We start from the raw sequence: 18736 nt of genomic DNA, 5'->3' as shown, positions 1-18736 counted from the left end.
GTATCGTGCAATTCCCTTTCTCACAGTGAGAGTTGGTGCAAACTTCCTTGGTGCATCCAAACCCCGTGATATGATACGCTCTTTCACACATAAACCTCCTTATATCTTCCTCAAAACATCCACCATACCTACCTATTATGGCATTTCCATAGCCATTCCGAGATATATTGTCATGCAACTTTCCACCATTCCGTTTATCATGACACATCCATCATTTTCATATTGCTTAGCATGATCATGTAGTTGACATAGTATTTGTGGCAAAGCCACCGTTCATAATTCTTTCATACATGTCACTCTTGGTTCATTGCATATCCCGGTACACCGCCAGAGGCATTCATATAGAGTCATACTTTGTTCTAGTATCGAGTTGTAATCTTTGAGTTGTAAATAAATAGAAGTGTGATGATCATCATTAATAGAGCATTGTCCCCAAAAAAGGGAAAAGCCAAATAAAAAAAGGAAGGCCAAATAAAAAAAGAAAAAAAGGCCAAATTAAAAAATAAAAATAAAAGGGACAATGCTACTATCCTTTTTTCCACACTTGTGCTTCAAAGTAGCACCATGATCTTCATGATAGAGAGTCTCTTGTTTTGTCACTTTCATATACTAATGGGAAATTTTTCATTATAGAACTTGGCTTGTATATTCCAACAATGGGCCTCCTCAAGTGCCCTAGGTCTTCGTGAGCAAGAAAGTTGGTGCACACCCACTTAGTTTCTTTTGTTGAGCTTTCATACATTTATAGCTCTAGTGCATCCGTTGCATGGCAATCCCTACTCCTTGCATTAACATCAATCGATGGGCATCTCCATAGCCCATTGATTAGCCTCGTTGATGTGAGACTTTCTCCTTTTTTGTCTTCTCCACATAACCCCCATCATCATATTCTATTCCACCCATAGTGCTATGTCCATGGCTCGCGCTCATGTATTGCGTGAAAGTTTATAGGTTTGAGATTACTAAAGTATGAAACAATTGCTTGGCTTGTCATCAGGGTTGTGCATGATGAGAGCATTCTTGTGTGATGAAAATGGAGCATGACTAAACTATATGATTTTGTAGGGATGAACTTTCTTTGGCCATGTTATTTTGAGAAGACATGATTGCTTAGTTAGTATGCTTGAAGTATTATTGTTTCTATGTCAATATTAAACTTTTGTCTTGAATCTTTCGGATCTGAATATTCATACCACAATTAAGAAGAATTACATTGAAATTATGCCAAGTAGCATTCCACATCAAAAATTCTATTTTTATCATTTACCTACTCGAGGACGAGCAGGAATTAAGCTTGGGGATGCTGATACGTCTCCAACGTATCTATAATTTTTTTATTGTTCCATGCTATTATATTATCTGTTTTGGATGTTTATGGGCTTTATTATACACTTTTATATTATTTTTGGGACTAACCTATTAACCCAGAGCCCAGTGCCAGTTTCTGTTTTTTCCTTGTTTTAGAGTATCGCAGAAAAGGAAAATCAAATGGAGTCCAATTGACCTGAAACTTCACGGAATTTATTTTTAGAAGGAAAGCAACACGGGAGACTTGGAGTCCACGTAAGGGAAGCCACGAGGCAGGGGCGCGCCCTCCACCCTCGTGGGCCCCTCGTGGCTCCCCTGACGTACTTCTTCCTCCTATATATGCCTATATACCCTAAAACGATCGGGGAGCACAATAGATTGGGAGTTCCGCCGCCAGAAGCCTCCGTAGCCACCAAAAGCCAATCTAGACCCGTTCCGGCACCCTGCCGGAGGGGGAATCCCTCTCCGGTGGCCATCTTAATATCCCGATGCTCTCCATGACGAGGAGGGAGTAGTTCTCCCTCGGGGCTAAGGGTATGTACCAGTAGCTATGTGTTTGATCTCTCTCTCTCTCTCTCGTGTTCTTGAGGTGATACGATCTTGATGTATCGCGAGCTTTGCTATTATAGTTGGATCTTATGATGTTTTCTCCCCCCTCTACTCTCTTGTAATGGATTGAGTTTCCCCTTGGAAGTTATCTTATCGGATTGAGTCTTTAAAGATTTGAGAACACTTGATGTATGTCTTGCCGTGCGTATCTGTGGTGACAATGGGATATCACGTGATTCGCTTGATGTATGTTTTGGTGATCAACTTGCGGGTTCCGCCCATGAACCTATGCATAGGGGTTGGCACACTTTTTCGTCGTGATTCCCCGGTAGGAACTTTGGGGCACTCTTTGAGGTTCTATGTGTTGGTTGAATAGATGAATCTGAGATTGTGTGATGCATATCATATAATCATACCCACGGATACTTGAGGTGACATTGGAGTATCTAGGTGACATTAGGGTTTTGGTTGATTTGTATCTTAAGGTGTTATTCTAGTACGAACTCTAGGGCTGTTTGTGACACTTATAGGAATAGCCCAATGGATTGATTAGAAAGAATAACTTTGAGGTGGTTTCATACCCTACCATAATCTCTTCGTTTGTTCTCCGCTATTAGTGACTTTGGAGTGACTCTTTGTTGCATGTTGAGGGATAGTTATGTAATCCAATTATGTTATTATTGTTGAGAGAACTTGCACTAGTGAAAGTATGAACCCTAGGCCTTGTTTCCTATCGTTGCAATACCGTTTACGCTCACTTTTATCATTAGTTACCTTGCTGTTTTTATATTTTCAGATTACAAATACCCATATCTACTATCCATATACCACTTGTATCACCATCTCTTCGCCGAACTAGTGCGCCTATACAATTTACCATTGTATTGGGTGTGTTGGGGACACAAGAGACTCTTTGTTATTTGGTTGAAGGGTTGCTTGAGAGAGACCATCTTCATCCCACGCCTTCTACGGATTGATAAACCTTAGGTCATCCACTTGAGGGAAATTTGCTACTGTCCTACAAACCTCTGCACTTGGAGGCCCAACAATGTCTACAAGAAGAAGGTTGTGTAGTAGACATCACTCAACAACCAACTTGGCTATTTTATCTTCGCTCTTGCGATGAGCAGCCTGTTCGGCTCTTAAGTCTTCGGCTGCCTTTAGGGCGGCCACATCACTCCTCCTGGCTTGTTCCTTGGCCCGGGCAAGTTCTGCCCGAAGGGTCTCCATGGCGGCAGCTTCATCTACAGTCACAACATATTATAGATACTAGCATCATGCTCCTCTTAATATTTGTTGACCACCCAAAAATACATACCCTGTGCCTCATCAAGCCGCTTGTTCACAAGCGCAATGTCGGCACCTGCCGCGTCAAGTTACCGGCTCATTCCGACCAACTCAGTAGTCCGGTCAGCCACCGAACTATCAGCCGCCTACACATGAAAGCAACCCGATCATTACTTGGGACTACGATCCTCTGTTTGCCGCCTCTGGACAGCAACCAGAGTCTCAGGGGCTACTATCTGTATAGAGCACGCCTAGCGTGTGCGGTACCATCAAAAAATTTATATATTATTTTGCGTACCTCAAAGCCTCTTAGCAGGCTCGTAAAAGCTTCATGCAACCCACTTGTGGCGGATGAGATCCTCTCAACCACCGTACCCATTAAAGTACGATGCTCCTCTGAGATAGCCGCTTGCTCCAAAAGACTCATCAGTGCGTCCAGGTTGCGCACCGGATAGTCCCGGACTCTTTCTGTTGCTCTCCTTAGGAGACGAATGCTCCGGGCTTCGCGTGGACGAAGGGTTACCTTCTGGCCTTGGCGGATCAGGAGAAATCATCCGTGATGACACCTCAGGGTCGTCCGCTCCAGGAGGCGGGGAGGCGTTTTGCTCTCCATCATCTCCGGAAGAAGATCCCCCGAAGACGAACTCTGTTGAGAAGGGCTACGAGCCGGACTGCAAGATATATGTCTCGGTTATTGTCCTTGGAGATAAAGCAGGATATATTTACCAAAAGTACTCTTGATTCACTTACAGCTCGGTGGAGGGCTGGCCCCCTTGCGGGCACTATGCAGTAAGGACGCCCTCCGGGGCAGGGCCCCCTGGCGAAGGTTTCTTCCCTCGTTTGGAAACCTTCGTTTCCAAGTCTTCAGGGACGGTCCTTTTCCTTCCTTGGGGAGAGGGGATTCTGGATTCTTCTCCCTGATTATCCTCCTTCGCAGAGACACTAATTCCCCCGGTTTGGATGAGTAATGCATGAGGCCCGCTTTCGGCTTCTTTATCCCTCCCTTTTATCTTCTCCTGATGGCACTTGATAAAGTGCGTGCTCAAGCATCCTGGCTAGTACAGGATCCGGTGAGCCTTCAGGAAGGAGGGCCGAACACCTGATCATCTTCGCCTTTTTTATCCAGTCCTGGCCAAGAGCAATTTTTTTAGAATGATGTTATGGCAAATGAAAAGACGACGTGTTCGGTCGCAGAATTACTTACATGGGTATCTGGACGATTGCAGTTTAGACCCGCATCCTCGGTGGTGTCCGGACACTTTATTCGTGATCCGAAGAACAATCCATACATCCTTCGAGCATCATGCCGAAGAATTGCTGAATAGTTCGCGGTCCTTCCGGGTTGAACTCCCACATACGGAGAGATCGACGTTGGCATGGCAGGACCCGACGAACTAGCATAACTTGCATTACCTTGACGAGACTGACATCCCTCTTGAGGAGATCTCGGATGTGACTTTGCAATGTCGGCACGTCATTAACTGGCCCCCAGTCCATCCCCTTGTTGACCCATGACGCCAGTTGTGGCGGGGGGCCCGAACGAAAGGAGGGGGCAGCTAGCCACTTAGTACTTCGGGGAGCTGTGATGTAAAACCACTCCCGCTGCCATAAGTTGGACACCTCTGGGTGAAAGGATCGATATGGTTGACTAGAGGGGGGGTGAATAGGCAACTACCAATTTTTACTTTTCTTTACCAAATTAAACTTTGCATCAAAGTAGGTTGTCTAGATGTGCAACTAGGTGAGCAACCTATATGATGCAATAACAACAAGCATACAAGCAAGCAAGGGAAGAAACACTAAAGATCTTGCACAAGTAAAGGTAAGAGATAACCAAGAGTGGATCCAGTGAAGACGAGGATGTGTTACCGAAGTTCCTTCCTTTTGAAGGGAAGTACGTCTCCGTTAGAGCGGTGTGGAGGCACAATGCTCCCCAAAAAGCCACTAGGGCCACCGTATTCTCCTCACGCCCTCACACAATGCGAGATGCTGTGATTCCACTATTGGTGCCCTTGAAGGCGGCGACCGAACCTTTACAAACAAGGTTGGGGCAATCTCCATAACTTAATCGGAGGCTCCCAACAAGACCACGAAGCTTCACCACAATGGACTATGGCTCCGTGGTGACCTCAACCGTCTAGGGTGCTCAAACACCCAAGAGTAACAAGATCCGCTAGGGATGAGTGGGGGAATCGAAAATCTCTTGGTGGAAGTGTAGATCGGGGCCTTCTCAACCACTCCCGAGCAAATCAACAAGTTTGATTGGCTAGAGAGATAGATCAGGCGAAAATGGAGCTTGGAGCATTTAATGGAGCTTGAGCAATAAATGGAGCTTGGGGGAGGAAGAGGTAGGTCAAAGAGAAGAAGGGGACTCCCTTTTATAGTGGGGGCAACAATCCAACCGTTGCCCCCCACCAACCAGCCCCGCACAGGGCGGTACTACCGCTGAGAGGGGGCGGTACTACCGCCAGGACAGCGGTACTACCGCGCCAGCCAGCGGCACTGCCACGCAGAGGAGACTAGTAAGGAAAGGACCCAAACGCGGTACTACCGCGATGGTAGGGGCGGTACTACCGCTCCTGGAACGGTACTACCGCCTCTACAACCGCAACTAGTGCCGCAAAACCCGACACGAGAAAAAGACCTCTCGAATCGAGGCAGTAGGAGCCAGACTGCCCAGCGGTACTACGGCAGCGGGGTCACGGGCGGTACTACCGCTGTGGAGCGGTACTGCCGCTTGTGACTCTTCGTCCGTACTACCGCTGGCAGTGCGATACTACTGTTGGGGCACATAAGAGAGAGAGAGAGAGAATCTCTCAAAGATGCTGAGGACGAGGCGGAGGTGCCAGGCACCCCAGCGGTACTACTGCTGTGGAGCCACGGGCGGTACTACCGCTGTGGAGCGGTACTGCCGCTTGTGGCTCCTCAGCGGTACTACCGCTGGGTGCATGGTACTACCGCTTGGACCCAGACAGGACAAGGAAGAGAGGAGAGAACTCTACAATGGAATGAAAAAGCTCGGAGGGTGAGAAGCTGATGTGTACGTGATGATTCCACCCATGCAATACCCCAGCGGACCCCCTCTTGATAGTACGGTGCCCTCTACGCAACTAGTCCACCGAGAAAGAAACGAAAGAGCTACACCGTCTTGAAATACACTCCGAGGGGAAGAAAGCGTCTCGTGCCAGGGGAGAATCTGTGAATTATTCAAAGCACAAGATTAGTCCACAAACATGTTGTCATCAATCACCAAAACTACCTTGAGAGAGATATGCCGTAACACCGGGAAGGAACCCTTTGGCCATGGAGCATCGGCGCCTTTGCTTATTATGGCACCTCCACATTCTGCGTGTCGCCCATCGATCATCTTCAGCTTCACATTGAAGGTCTTGAGCCATAAGCCGAAGTGTGGGGTGATGCGGAGGAAGGCCTCACACACGACGATAAACGACGAGATGTGAAGGATGGAATCTGGGGCTAGATCGTGGAAATCGAGCTCGTAATAGAACATAAGCCCTCTAACAAAGGGATCAAGACTAAAGCCTAGCCCTCGGAGGAAGTGGGAAACAAATACGACACTCTCGTTGGGTTCGGGAGTGGGGATGACCTTCCCTTGAGCGGGCAGCCTGTGCGAGATTTCGGCGGTCAGATACCTGGCTTCTCTTAGTTTCTTGATGTCCTCCTCTGTGACAGAAGAGGCCATCCACCGGCCTTGAAGGTTGGATCCGGACATGGTTGAAGGTCCGAAGCGCTTAGCCTGAGCCTTGGGTGTTGGAACTCGAGGTGGGGGAAGGGAAGGATTGAGTGCGAGAAGAAAAGGACAGGCCTTGGCCCCTTTATAAAGAGGGCGAATATTAGGCGTCCTCCGCGTGACCGTTTGGAACTTGCCTAAAATCGAGGAGTCATACTAACAAGCACGATTGGGTTACCCACACCCGTATTGATGAGAATCCCGTGATAAGGGAAACACGATCTCTGCTTCGACAAGACGTGCCAATAAAACTGCCTCGCAACACGTGCAGTGGCTGGTTGAGAAAAATGGTTCGAATAATGACCGGGCCATGGCGTGATGTCACGTTATGAACAATTGTCAGCAGATTAGATTTGTGGAAATATTATACTCTCTACGGTGGTATGTGGAATTTGTTTTGCAGAGCCGGACACGATCCTTGTGTTCAAAATCTTCCATGGAGTATTTGGAGAAGGAACCCGCCATGCAATGTCGAAGACAATCTGCGCGCAGGACTCATCGTCATTGAAGCCTGGTTCAGGGGCTACTGAGGGAGTCCTGGATTGGGGGGGGGGTCCTCGGACAGCCGGACTATATACTTTGGCCGAACTGTTGGACTATGAAGATACAAGATTGAAGACTTCGTCTCGTGTCCGAGTGAGACTCTCCTTTGCGTGGAAGGCAAGCTTGGCAATTCGGATATATAGATATCCTCCCTTGTAACCGACTCTGTGTAACCTTAGCCTCCTCCGGTGTCAATATAAACCGGAGGGTTTAGTCCGTAGGACAACGTCAATCAGAATCATAGGCTAGCTTCTAGGGTTTAGCCTCTACGATCTCGTGGTAGATCAACTCTTATAATACTTATATCATCAAGATCAATCAAGCAGGAAGTAGGGTATTACCTCCATCTAGAGGGCCCGAACCTGGGTAAACATTGTGTCCCCCGCCTTCTGTTACCATCCGCCTTAGACGCACAGTTCGGGACACCCTACCCGAGATCCGTCGGTTTTGACACCGACAGAGGGGGCGACTCCCCCCCATGGCGCGCCCCTGCTGGCCGCCGGCCTCCTCCTTCCCCCCTTTATATACGGGGGCGGGGGGCACCCCAAAGGACACCAAGAAATCTCTTAGCCGTGTGCGGTGCCCCCCTCCACAGTTTACTCCTCCGGTCATAGCATCGTAGTGCTTAGGCGAAGTCCTGCGCGGATCACATCACCATCACCGTCACCACGCCGTCGTGCTGTCGGAACTCTCTCTCGACCCTCTACTGGATCAAGAGCTCGAGGGACGTCATCGAGCTGAACGTGTGCTGAACACGGAGGTGCCGTACGTTCGGTACTTGGATCGGTTGGATTGTGAACACGTTCGACTACATCAACCGCGTTAACATAACGCTGCCGCTTTCGGTCTACGAGGGTACGTGGACACACTCTCTTCGTCTCGTTGCATCTCCTAGATAGATCTTGCGTGATCGTAGAATTTTTTTTGAAATTGCATGCTACGTTCCCCAACAGTCGTGACCGCGCCCTATCAGATCTGCGCCTCCCCTCCCAACCGACCGTTGACCTTGTGTGCGCGCCAGGCGTGCCAGCCACCCTCACGCATCGCGCACAACAACCCGCCAGATCCGGTCCGACCCATGGCAGCGGGCTCCGAAGCTGCGACTACCTGCCTCCGGCGCGCTCCTTGCCTGCTCGCACGCCACAGCCGCGTCAACGTCGTGGCCACCTTCCTACACGCGCGCCGGTAGCAGTGAAGCGTTCGCATCAACCCCTCGTCACCAGGGCCCGACCACGCCCAACTGAGCCCCGCATCTTAGCAGGCAAGCCGCCCCTGGCCTGTACTGCTCGTGTCCCAGCGAGATGGAGAAGTCCCCACCATTTGCCCCGCAGTGCCCTCTAATGGCTGTGAGGAGGGGGGTGGGTGGGTGGGGGGGGGGGGGGCAACGGCAGCGGTGATTTGGGGTTTCTCCCGGGCCGCTGCAAGGAACGACACGAAAATGACCCATGAAAACAAGTATAATTGGGACAAGTATGCAAAGTGTTAAAAGGCACGCAAGGAGCTATCCTTGGGCTTGGATCGGCGGAAGAGCCGAGATGGCGGCGTGGATCAACCACGGCAACGAAGACGTGACACTTCTTGGGAAGCGTTGTTTGTTTGGTAGGGCCAACCCCACGGGATCTTGCCGATAGAGTTTTATTTTTCCACATCAAAAAATGCGCCAAACAGCAGTAGGATATTGCAACCTCGCGGAAGCACGCGAAAATCGGACGGATCCACGAAAAACTCGGCACCGTCGGCCGTCCGTTTCGCTGCCATATAAACGTAGGCCGTACTCCACTCAGACCTTCTTTTTCTCTTCGTTCTGCGCAAACCGAATTCGGCGAGAGGATTTCCAACCAATTCGTCACAACAAAATCGTACTACTACTACTTAAAACAGAAACGTGAATGAACTTTGTGTAAGTAAATATAGGTAACTCACCCAGATTAAATAAATAAATTAAACCAAAGCGATTATTAATAATTTACAAAATACTGTAACTAATCGTCTTTCCCCATTACCACCAGACGAGGCGAGAGCAGTTCCCTCTGCGTCTGCGTCCATCCATCATCCGTCGTCTTCTTCCCCCCTCCCATCCCATCCCATCCCCGCTCGGCGGCCCTGTCCCTTTCCCCTCTGCTTTCCTCATCCCCTCTGCCCCGCCTTTCCCATCGCAGACGCAGGCGCAGGCGACTCGATCCTCTCCCTCCCTCCCTCGTCCTATCCCCAATAGGGCAAACCGCGTTCTTGATTGTCGGGCCGGGCCGTCCCGCCGGGCACGGATGTCGTCTCCGAGCAAGCGCCGGGAGATGGACCTCATGAAGCTGTGAGCACGCGCAATGGAGCCCCGCACATAGATTTCTTGTGGGTGTACGGGGATTTTCACGGCGGATTCCCTGATCTGTGTTTCCGGTGCTTTCTTTGCAGGATGATGAGCGACTACAAGGTCGAGACGGTGAACGACGGGATGCAGGAGTTCCTCGTCGAATTCCGCGGGCCCGAAGAGAGTACGTGCCCGCGCTTCTTCTTCTTCTTAGAACCGATTTGATGATTCGCTTCTTCTCGCCTATAGTAGCCTCTGGTTTCTGAATCTAGATATAGATATATACTACTAGCACAAGTTTCGAGATTTCCTTCTTCTGCTCGTTCTACCGATTTAGCTCAAGAGCAACGCCGAATATATAGATCTCAATGTTTTAACGTCGCTGGCAGCTTCCCTTGCATGTTGACGCCTTTAGCTCTTGTTAAGCTTCAGTGATTATGTTTCCATACCAGCCCAGCAATATAAGATGAGTTGCTACAATGGTTGACTGCTGCTCTCAGTGATGGATTTTAATATTAACAGGTCTCTACCAAGGAGGTGTATGGAAGGTTCGAGTAGAACTGCCCGATGCGTATCCTTACAGGTCTCCGTCGATTGGTTTCGTTAATAAGATATATCACCCGAATGTCGATGAACTGTGAGTGTTCTCTCGAATTCAGTATTCATGCTCAGTCGATCCGAAACTATGATGCTATAACTTTCTAGTATTTCCTAACCACTTGTGGATGAATGCAAATTGTAGGTCTGGTTCCGTCTGCTTGGATGTCATTAACCAGACATGGAGCCCAATGTTTGGTAAATTCTAATCTCTCTATTTCATTGTTCTTTAGACGGACATGCTAATTAGCTTCCTTACATTCTCTGTATAAACGCAGAGCTCTACGGTTGTTGTTATGACAATCTTCTAACCTTGCAACTGTATAATACTTTTTTACAGATCTTGTCAATGTGTTTGAAGTCTTCCTTCCGCAACTTTTGTTATATCCAAATCCCTCTGATCCATTGAATGGAGAAGCTGCTGCACTCTTGATGCGTGATCGCCCTGCTTATGAGCAAAAAGTGAAAGGTGATTATATTTATTTAACACACATCTCTCTAGTAAAACTTTTATCCATTGGATTATCTTTACGCTCCTTCCAAACTAGTGTAAAGAGGGAATTCATCTCTTTCATAGACATGGTGGCCTTGCACCCTGACTTGTCTTTTTAACTTACAATGCCGAGTTCATCTAGACAATAAACAATCGTAATTCATAACTAATAAATGCGTGTGTTGCACTCGGACTTGTTGTATGGACGTGGCGGCTTGCTTTATACATAAAGCGGCGCGAAAGCCTGCATTTAGTAACTAAAAAATGTGTGTGTTGCACTCGGACTTGTTGTATGGACGTGGCGGCTTCTTTATACATAAAGCGGCGTGAAAGCCTGTATTTAGTAACTAATAAATGCATGTCAGAGACCTCTTTTGGATAGGTTTTAGCTAAGAAGCCTCCAAAGAATGTTGGTTTGTTGCAGTTGTTCTTTTGGGCGTTCAGTTATATGTTCTATATAGCAATCTCAATTTACCTGATAGGTTACATAGTTATGTATGTAATCTGAGTAGGCTTCAGACCCATAAGCGCATAGCGTAAGTTTTAACCTGTTGCTTGCTGCCTGGTTACCATAGATTGGCTGCAGTAGCCAGTAGGTTAAATTTATGTGGTACAAGGAGATGCTTGCGTAGTTATAACTTGTGTATGGTTTTATCTCATCTAGAAATCAAAATACAAGTTCGTTTATGGGAAATTGCTGCATAAAATTTGACCTGGCTGCTCATTTACCTGCGCCCAAGTCTAATATCCCAACTTGTATGCATATTGTTTGTGCATGTAAGGTGATGCATATCAGCATCAAATTTGCACAACATCAAGTAATTAGACTATTATTGATGAGAGGGGGTGTTTGGTCAGCATGGGATGGGTAGGTACAATTTTTTCGAGCAACTGGCAGGAGCTCTGCCTATTAGTTAAGTTGAAAAGGAGATGGTCTGTACAAGCACCTGTGGCATGTTTGCTAGAAAACATGCCAAAACCCAAATAACCAAGAAACAATACTGGTTTTATCCTGGATGTGGGATCATGAGGTAATGCGATAAGTAATTGTAATCATGGAAGACCTCCAGAGGAAGTGAGAAACATGTTGTAGTTGTATCGTGCTAGAGACCTGGCAGTGTGTCCAAATCTTCTGATGCAGCTTGTGTTTGCTGAGGCAGCTTGTGCTTCTAGGATGAGATGGAGACGCTTTGCTTTATTCGAATATATGGTTCTTAGTCATTAGTCATGTAGCTAAATCAAACTTAAGAAGACTATGTCTGATATATTGAGCGCAGAACTCATCAGGAGATACTATTTTCGTAACCATATGCATGTTTGTTGGATCATGCTCTCTTCCGTGGTACTTGTAAGCTGACTTCTATTGCTACTGGTTCTGCAGAATTCTGCGAGAAATATGCCAAGCCAGAGGATGCGGGTATAACCCCAGAAGATAATTCGAGCGACGAAGAGCTGAGCGAAGAAGACGACGATGACTCCGGTGACGATGAGCCCATACTGGGCCATGCAGACCCATAGTCAGTTCAGGACCTGTTTCTCCGGCGCAATTTGCACACAATGTTTTGTTGCAGCAACTGCAATTAAACAGCCTGTAGTTCGTCCAAGCCCAAGTCTGAATGCCATGTAAATAAGTGCACTGTCAGTGTTTTCAAATGTTACCTCCAGCCTCAGTTTAATATGCAGCAGCACTTAAATTTACCTTCTGAGATGGATGTGCGTCATCGATCGAAAACAAGTTGTTTGTTAAAGGTCACAGTTGAAAAGCGAGAATTCTCGTCGATTTCCTACGGGATCGAGCTGTTTTCTGGTGAAATTCCTGCGCTCCAAACTGTTACTAGCTGAATGAACACTATAAGTTGGTGCAAATAAATATGTGGTTCTCTCTTCAGTTTGGGGGTTCAGTAGTTAGTTTGTACTCCATCTGTTTCAAAATATTTGAAGTTCTAGATTTGTCCTAATTCTACAGAAAAATGTACAGACATGTACAACATCAAATAAGTCTTCTTACATTTATACTATAAAAATATCTGCTCATGCTATATATGGTTGGTTGATGTTGATACGGTATAATTTTCTATAAACTCTGTTGAACTTCAAATGTTTGAGTTAGAACAAATGTAGAAATTCAAATATTTTGAAACGGATGGAGTACATGTATGTAAAATGTTGAATTTCTACGCCTCCAAAGTGGAAATGCTGTATTTGGGGGGGTGGTTTCAGTAGGAACAAGTCATTCGTGTAGCGGTTGGTTCGTTGGCCGGTTAGCCACACGCTGGTCGTTTGGAGACTGACGGAAACCGTCTCATCACGGGCGTCTTTGACGCGCGCCGGCGAGAATGGCGCGGCAGGGCAGACTCGTCCTCGTCGCCGCCGCGGCCGCCCTGCTCCTCCTGCTGTGCGGCGGGACGGCGCTGGGGGCGAAGCGGGCGGCGATCCCGGACGACCTCCGCGACGTGGTGGACGACGAGGAGGACGAGGAGTGGCGGCACTGGGGCGCCGGCTCCGGGGCGCGGGACGTCCCCGACCGGCCGCCGCCGGACCTGTCGCGGATGGACCCCGCCGCGCTCCGGGCCGAGATCCTCCGCGGCCACGGCGGGCCGTCGCTGGGCTTCGTGAAGCTCCGGCCCGGCGTCCGGCGGACCCGGGAGGAGGTGGCGGGGATCGCGACGCGGTGGAGCAACGTGCTGCGGACCGGGTCGGTGGCGGCGAAATTCGTGGCCGTGGACTTCGGCACGCTCATGTTCACCATGGAGAGAGGGCGCGACATGCGCGAGGTAAGGGGATCACTCATTTGCTCTGCATTTTTCTTCAGTTATTACGACTCGGGCAGTCAGGCTTCATTTCTTCCCGGCCTGACACTACATAATTTGAAGATCTTCATAGTTCATATGCGTGGATTAATCAGCCAGTACTACGAACAGCAGTTTGTGTGCACATTCCTGATGTTATTAGGCATGAAACGAAAATCAATCCCGTAACCGAGAAACGAACAATTCTAGTGTATCGGTACAATCACCATCTGAGATGCTAATTCCTAAGGTTACTTACATTTTTGTTCAGAGCACGCACGGCATCTGATGTTCAGACCTTAAAGTAATTACTGTGAAACATTTCCCTTTTAGATAGATCATCCCCGGATCCATTGTCAGAATGAAACCAGAGTACAGTACAAAGTCTAGCTAAATTAATTACTGTGAAACATCATCGATGTGTTTCCTTTCCTGCTCTTACCGGCGTCCTATCAATTCCGTGTGTGTGTGTGTGTTCTTGTAGCTGAAGGAGTTCATTCTGGGGCAGCCGGAGGCGTACGAGTTCAAGGTCGGCGACCAGTTTTTCCGGAGGCCCGGAGACCCGCCCCTGGACCAAGTTATCGAGATGCTACGGAAACAGACCAAGAATGAAGATTCTTAACACGCTTGCAATGTGTGTGTTCTTGCAAGAATGAAGATTGAATTTTTCTTTCTTTCTCCTGCGTCGTTTTTTGCAGTTTTAAATTCAGTGAGTAAGCTAGCTAGCGGTCAATAAGTAAGCGCCGCCCGGTGGGCCGGAAGCTGCTACAGGTCAAACTCCTCTCCAAGATTGCAAGCGTTTCGACCGCTCTGTGCTCTGTGGAAGGGCACGAGTGCTTCTGCTGTGTCTGTTGGTTCATCGGCCCCGTCGGCTTCGGCAGACACGGCACGGCAAGAGCGTCGGGTGCGCTTGGTCCGTCGTTTCTCCATGGATGTACGTGCGTGGCTCTTTTCGAAGCATAGCTGCTTTGTTTCTGCACGTATTATTTCTGCACACGCCAAATCGAGAATCAGTTCATCAGTCCTTGAACCAAACGAGGGAACAAGGATGTTTCGTGCTGCTTAAAAAAAAACTCGACCCAAGGGGAGAGAAACCCCGAAGGCATTTATATTTATATTGTAAAGGTTGAGAAAAGGCCCTAAACGCAGGCCTGCGCCGCGCAAGTATACGCTGGCTTGCACAATATGGATGTTTCGTGCTGCTGGAATGTTGGTTCAACTTACAAGTATGGCTATAGATGCCGTGGCACTTGTATTTGGAACATTGGCTCCGCACATTCTGATCCACCGCTCTTTGATTGATCGCTCCAAATGACAAGCAAGCGGTGGCGTCAAGGTGCACAATGAGTAGTTTTTTTTCTCTCTTTCTTTTCAAGGCACTCTTGCTAAGCTTTATTTATATCACCACAGTGTTTACAGGTAAGAAAGAAATTTCTCGCACTGGTCTAACCAAACATGGTGACCAAACCCAAGCGTTAATGCATGCTTTTTTTTTACAGGAAGACAAACTTTATTAATCATATGACCGTTACATCATTCGCTAATAGTTTAACAATGAACTCCGGCGGGGCATCAACCCAAAAAGATAAATGGGCTGGATTTGAAGAAACCCTCCGGAAGACATATTTTGTGTCCGGTGTCAACAACTGAGGTAGAATAGGCCCATGCACAACGCCGGGTGCTTAGCCAGATGCCGTAGAAATAAACCTGTTTTCTTTTACTCATGTTGGATTGCACCGGTGCTTAGGAGGCAGAAGCAAATGTTTACTTCCTGTGCCAGCCAGTGCTTAGAAAATAAATGCTCCCTTAAAGCCTTATTGACGGGAAAAAAAAAGGGCCAAACGCCTCTTTCTGAGCAATGGAAGCACCTGTGCCTAGCACCTCTGCATTGCAAGACGATGTGCAACGGTGCACTTTTTTCTCAAGCACCTGTATGTAAGCATCCACCATTGTACAAGGCCTTAGAGCATCTACACTCGGGCCTTTCATACCCGTCTCGAACGTCCGGGCAATCCGTCCGGTCATTGACCGGTCAAAAAAAATCAACCCAATCAGACCTTTAAAACCGCAGACAAACGTTCGGGCTGACCGACACCCGTCATATCCAGCTCAAATATAGGGCGGGTATGGGATGACCCCGGCGCGTCCGCCTGACAGGCCCGACCCACCATCGATCCCATAAAATAACCCAATCCGGCCGACGAGCTCAAACCCTAGCTCACTCTCCCCCTCTCTCTCGCTCCGTCCATTCCTCTCCCTCTCTGATTCCGCCCCCATCCACTACGATGAGCAGCTCCGACAGCGATTCCGGCTCGGAGCTCGACTACGAGGAGGAGATGGCCCTCCGCATTGCGCTGGGGCGGTCCAAGGTGAAGATCGGCGACGGCTCCGGATCAGGAGCGTCGTGGACGCCGGAGCTGCACCCTCCCGGCCCGCGCGCAGCGATGCAATGACAGAATAGTCTGCATCGGCTCCGCGCCGTCTTCTTCCCCCGCCGGCCACTCCTTCTCACGGCCAGCGTTGGGTGCTTGTGCCCGCGTCGCCGGCATGCACGCGCACTCCGGTCTTCGGAGTCAGAGGCGTGCATCGCGCGCCGCGAGAGGCAGCATGCACGGGAGAGGGACGCGGCGGAGCAGTCCGTGCGCCACCGCCGCGGGACGGAGGCGGCCCCCGACAAGGACGCGCGTCTTCTCACATGAGTCTACCGCCGCTCCCTCACGACGGTAGAGACATACACTCCCCACCTCCGACAGAAGAACGCAAAGGCGCTCCGGCTTGCTATTGAGCAATCGGAGCGCGAGGCGAAGGAGGCAACGATGAAGAAGGCCCGAGTCGCCAGGTTGAAGGGGGGGAGACAGGATGGTTCGTCGGATGAAGGGACTCATCGTCCTCTTCGACTCCAAATCCAACGACGGCAACAGCTGCACCTCCTCATTGGACGACCAAGACCCTCCACCAGCTGCAGACGCCTACAACTGCGCCGGCGACCGGAAGGGCAAAGGCCCGGCGAGGAAGTGGTGATTCCTCCCCCTCCTCAATGTTTATATCGTTTGTAGTTGTACAAGTTTAAAAACTTGTCCGATGATGAACTAAGATTTTTTGGATGTGGCGAAGTTTGTTAATGTCCGTTTGCAGTCGATTTTGTGTTCTTTTGTAGTTGATTTTTGTTGTCCATCGTTTGATCATGTAGAGAAGATCAGCGTTTGCATGTGTAATATAGATATAAGGCGTCGGATATGAGATACGTAGATGCAAAGTGCTAAATACGAGGCGTGCCCGACTGTTTGAGAGGCCAGATTTGGCCATCACAACTATAGATGCTCCTACGTGGATACGATAATACAAGGACAGGTCCCCGTATCGAGATCTAGCAACTGCCACCTTGTGAACGAAGAAGTGGGCAGGGCAGGTGAGGAGGTCGTTTTCGCGAGAGCAGCAGTGGCACGCGCTGCGGTCTGCAGATGATAAGGCTGGCCATAGTGAGGTAACATAAATAGTACTCCCTCTATAAATAAATATAAGAGCGTTTAGATAACTAAAATAGTGATCTAAATGCTTTTATATTTCTTTACGGTGGGAGTATTATGTATTTCGGACTCACAAAAATACTTATGTGACAGGCAATTAAAAAAAAGAGATGGTTATAGTAATATAAATAGATACTGTAACATAATAAATATGGTGTTACTATGTGTCATGCATGATAATAAATGAGACTATATATGATACTAATCTATCGTACTATGCACTATGACTAGTCTAAGGCTGGTAGTACGTTGTCGACGTTTTTTCGAAAAAGCCCCTTTGTTTCTTTGAAATCAACCCGCACTTCCTATTTAAGTGGCACTCTGGAAAAACGTTTCGTTTTTACGCAAAAACCACTGCATTTGTTGGAAATTATGCACGCGACCCTTATCTCTTATTGGACTGGCTCACCACCGCGCGTACGCTTATTCTGCCGTTCTCCACCGCCGGGCACGCGCCACCGCTTGCCGCCAGCGTCGACCCATGTTAAAGGCTGGTCGCAGCGGAGGCCTCGGTAGGAAGATTCGAGGCGGTCTCGGGCGCGACGGGGAGCTGCCGGAGCGCACGGACGACGGGGGCTCGTGCAGGAGGCGAAGACCGACGGGGAAGTTCAGAGGGGCGGCTGGTGTGGCCAAGCTGAGGAGGCGGCGGTCTGAGCCGGCTTGAGCGCACGGACGACGGCTCTGCTTGCTGGCATCGGCCGGAGGCGGACGGGGCTGGCTCGCGAGATCCACACGGGCACGAGAGGAGGCTGGAGGAGAGGGCCAGGCATGGCTTGGCGGGCGCGAGAGGAGGCTGGAGGAGAGGCTGAGGCGTGGCTTGGCGTCTACAAGAGCCATGAGGCCGTCGCCGCAGGCGTCGGGCGTCCAAGTCAGTCGCGGCAAACGGCCGTTGCAGGTGTAAGGACCAAAGCAAGGCGACGACACAAGGCCGGGCATCGGAGCAGAGCAAAGGAAATAAGAGACACGCACAGAGGAGGGGAGAGGGACGAGCGATCTAGCGGCGGCGCTCGCTCCGGTGGAACGTGGGGCGCCAGCAACTTTGGTGGAGGCCTCACATCTGCGCCTGTGTGACACTATTGGCAGATCCGGCGGCGACGCTCGCGCTCGCTCCGGTGGAACGGGGGAAGCCAACAACTTTGGGTGTGGAGGCTTCACATCTGAGCCCGCCTCACACGATTGACACACGCCGGCAACTTGGGAACGAACCTCGCCGGGCAGCCAGCTCACAGCGCGGCTAATCCCGCTAGCTGCTTGGTCTAAGAAGATCGGTGGAAGCACGTGAATGAGAAAGAGAGATGGAGCGAGAGAAAGGAGATGGACGCAGATGCTTCTCGGTGGACACACAGTCACAGACGAATGGATAGGGATAAGCTAGCTAGCGGTGGAGGTACACGTTGATGGCCTGATGGGTGTTACGTGCCGGTCAGTAGGCCCCAAGCCCCCAACATTGTTTTGTCCCGGTTATAGTATTTCTTTTTCTAATTTTTGCGAGGGGATTATAGTATTTCTTGCGCTTGGGCCAACATTTAATCTTCTAAATCAAACAAACCTTCCATTAAAAAACTACATGATCAAAATCATTAGAAT

At 49.2% G+C, this 18736-nt stretch overlaps 2 protein-coding genes across 2 annotated transcripts; both read left to right on the top strand.

The window, feature by feature from the left end:
* Positions 1-9463: 9463 nt before the first annotated feature.
* Positions 9464-12536, top strand: LOC125555823 (ubiquitin-conjugating enzyme E2-23 kDa-like). The gene is made up of 6 exons (XM_087519050.1): positions 9464-9746; positions 9848-9927; positions 10266-10380; positions 10486-10538; positions 10681-10809; positions 12215-12536. Exons 1-6 carry the CDS (start codon positions 9703-9705, stop codon positions 12349-12351), a joined length of 558 nt encoding a protein of 185 aa, XP_087375176.1. The 5' UTR covers positions 9464-9702; the 3' UTR covers positions 12352-12536.
* A 518-nt stretch (positions 12537-13054) lies between these two features.
* LOC147976793 (LDL receptor wingless signaling/trafficking chaperone) lies at positions 13055-14608 on the top strand. Its single transcript, XM_087519049.1, has 2 exons — positions 13055-13607; positions 14107-14608. The coding sequence occupies exons 1-2, from the start codon at positions 13170-13172 to the stop codon at positions 14242-14244; spliced, it is 576 nt and encodes a 191-aa protein (XP_087375175.1). The 5' UTR covers positions 13055-13169; the 3' UTR covers positions 14245-14608.
* Positions 14609-18736: the final 4128 nt, after the last annotated feature.

This window comes from Triticum urartu, chromosome 4A (genome assembly GCF_056163025.1).
Source record: "Triticum urartu cultivar PI428250 chromosome 4A, HENAU_Tu73, whole genome shotgun sequence".
Classification (NCBI taxonomy): Eukaryota; Viridiplantae; Streptophyta; class Magnoliopsida; order Poales; family Poaceae; genus Triticum; species Triticum urartu.
This window is presented reverse-complemented; position numbering and strand designations above follow the sequence as displayed.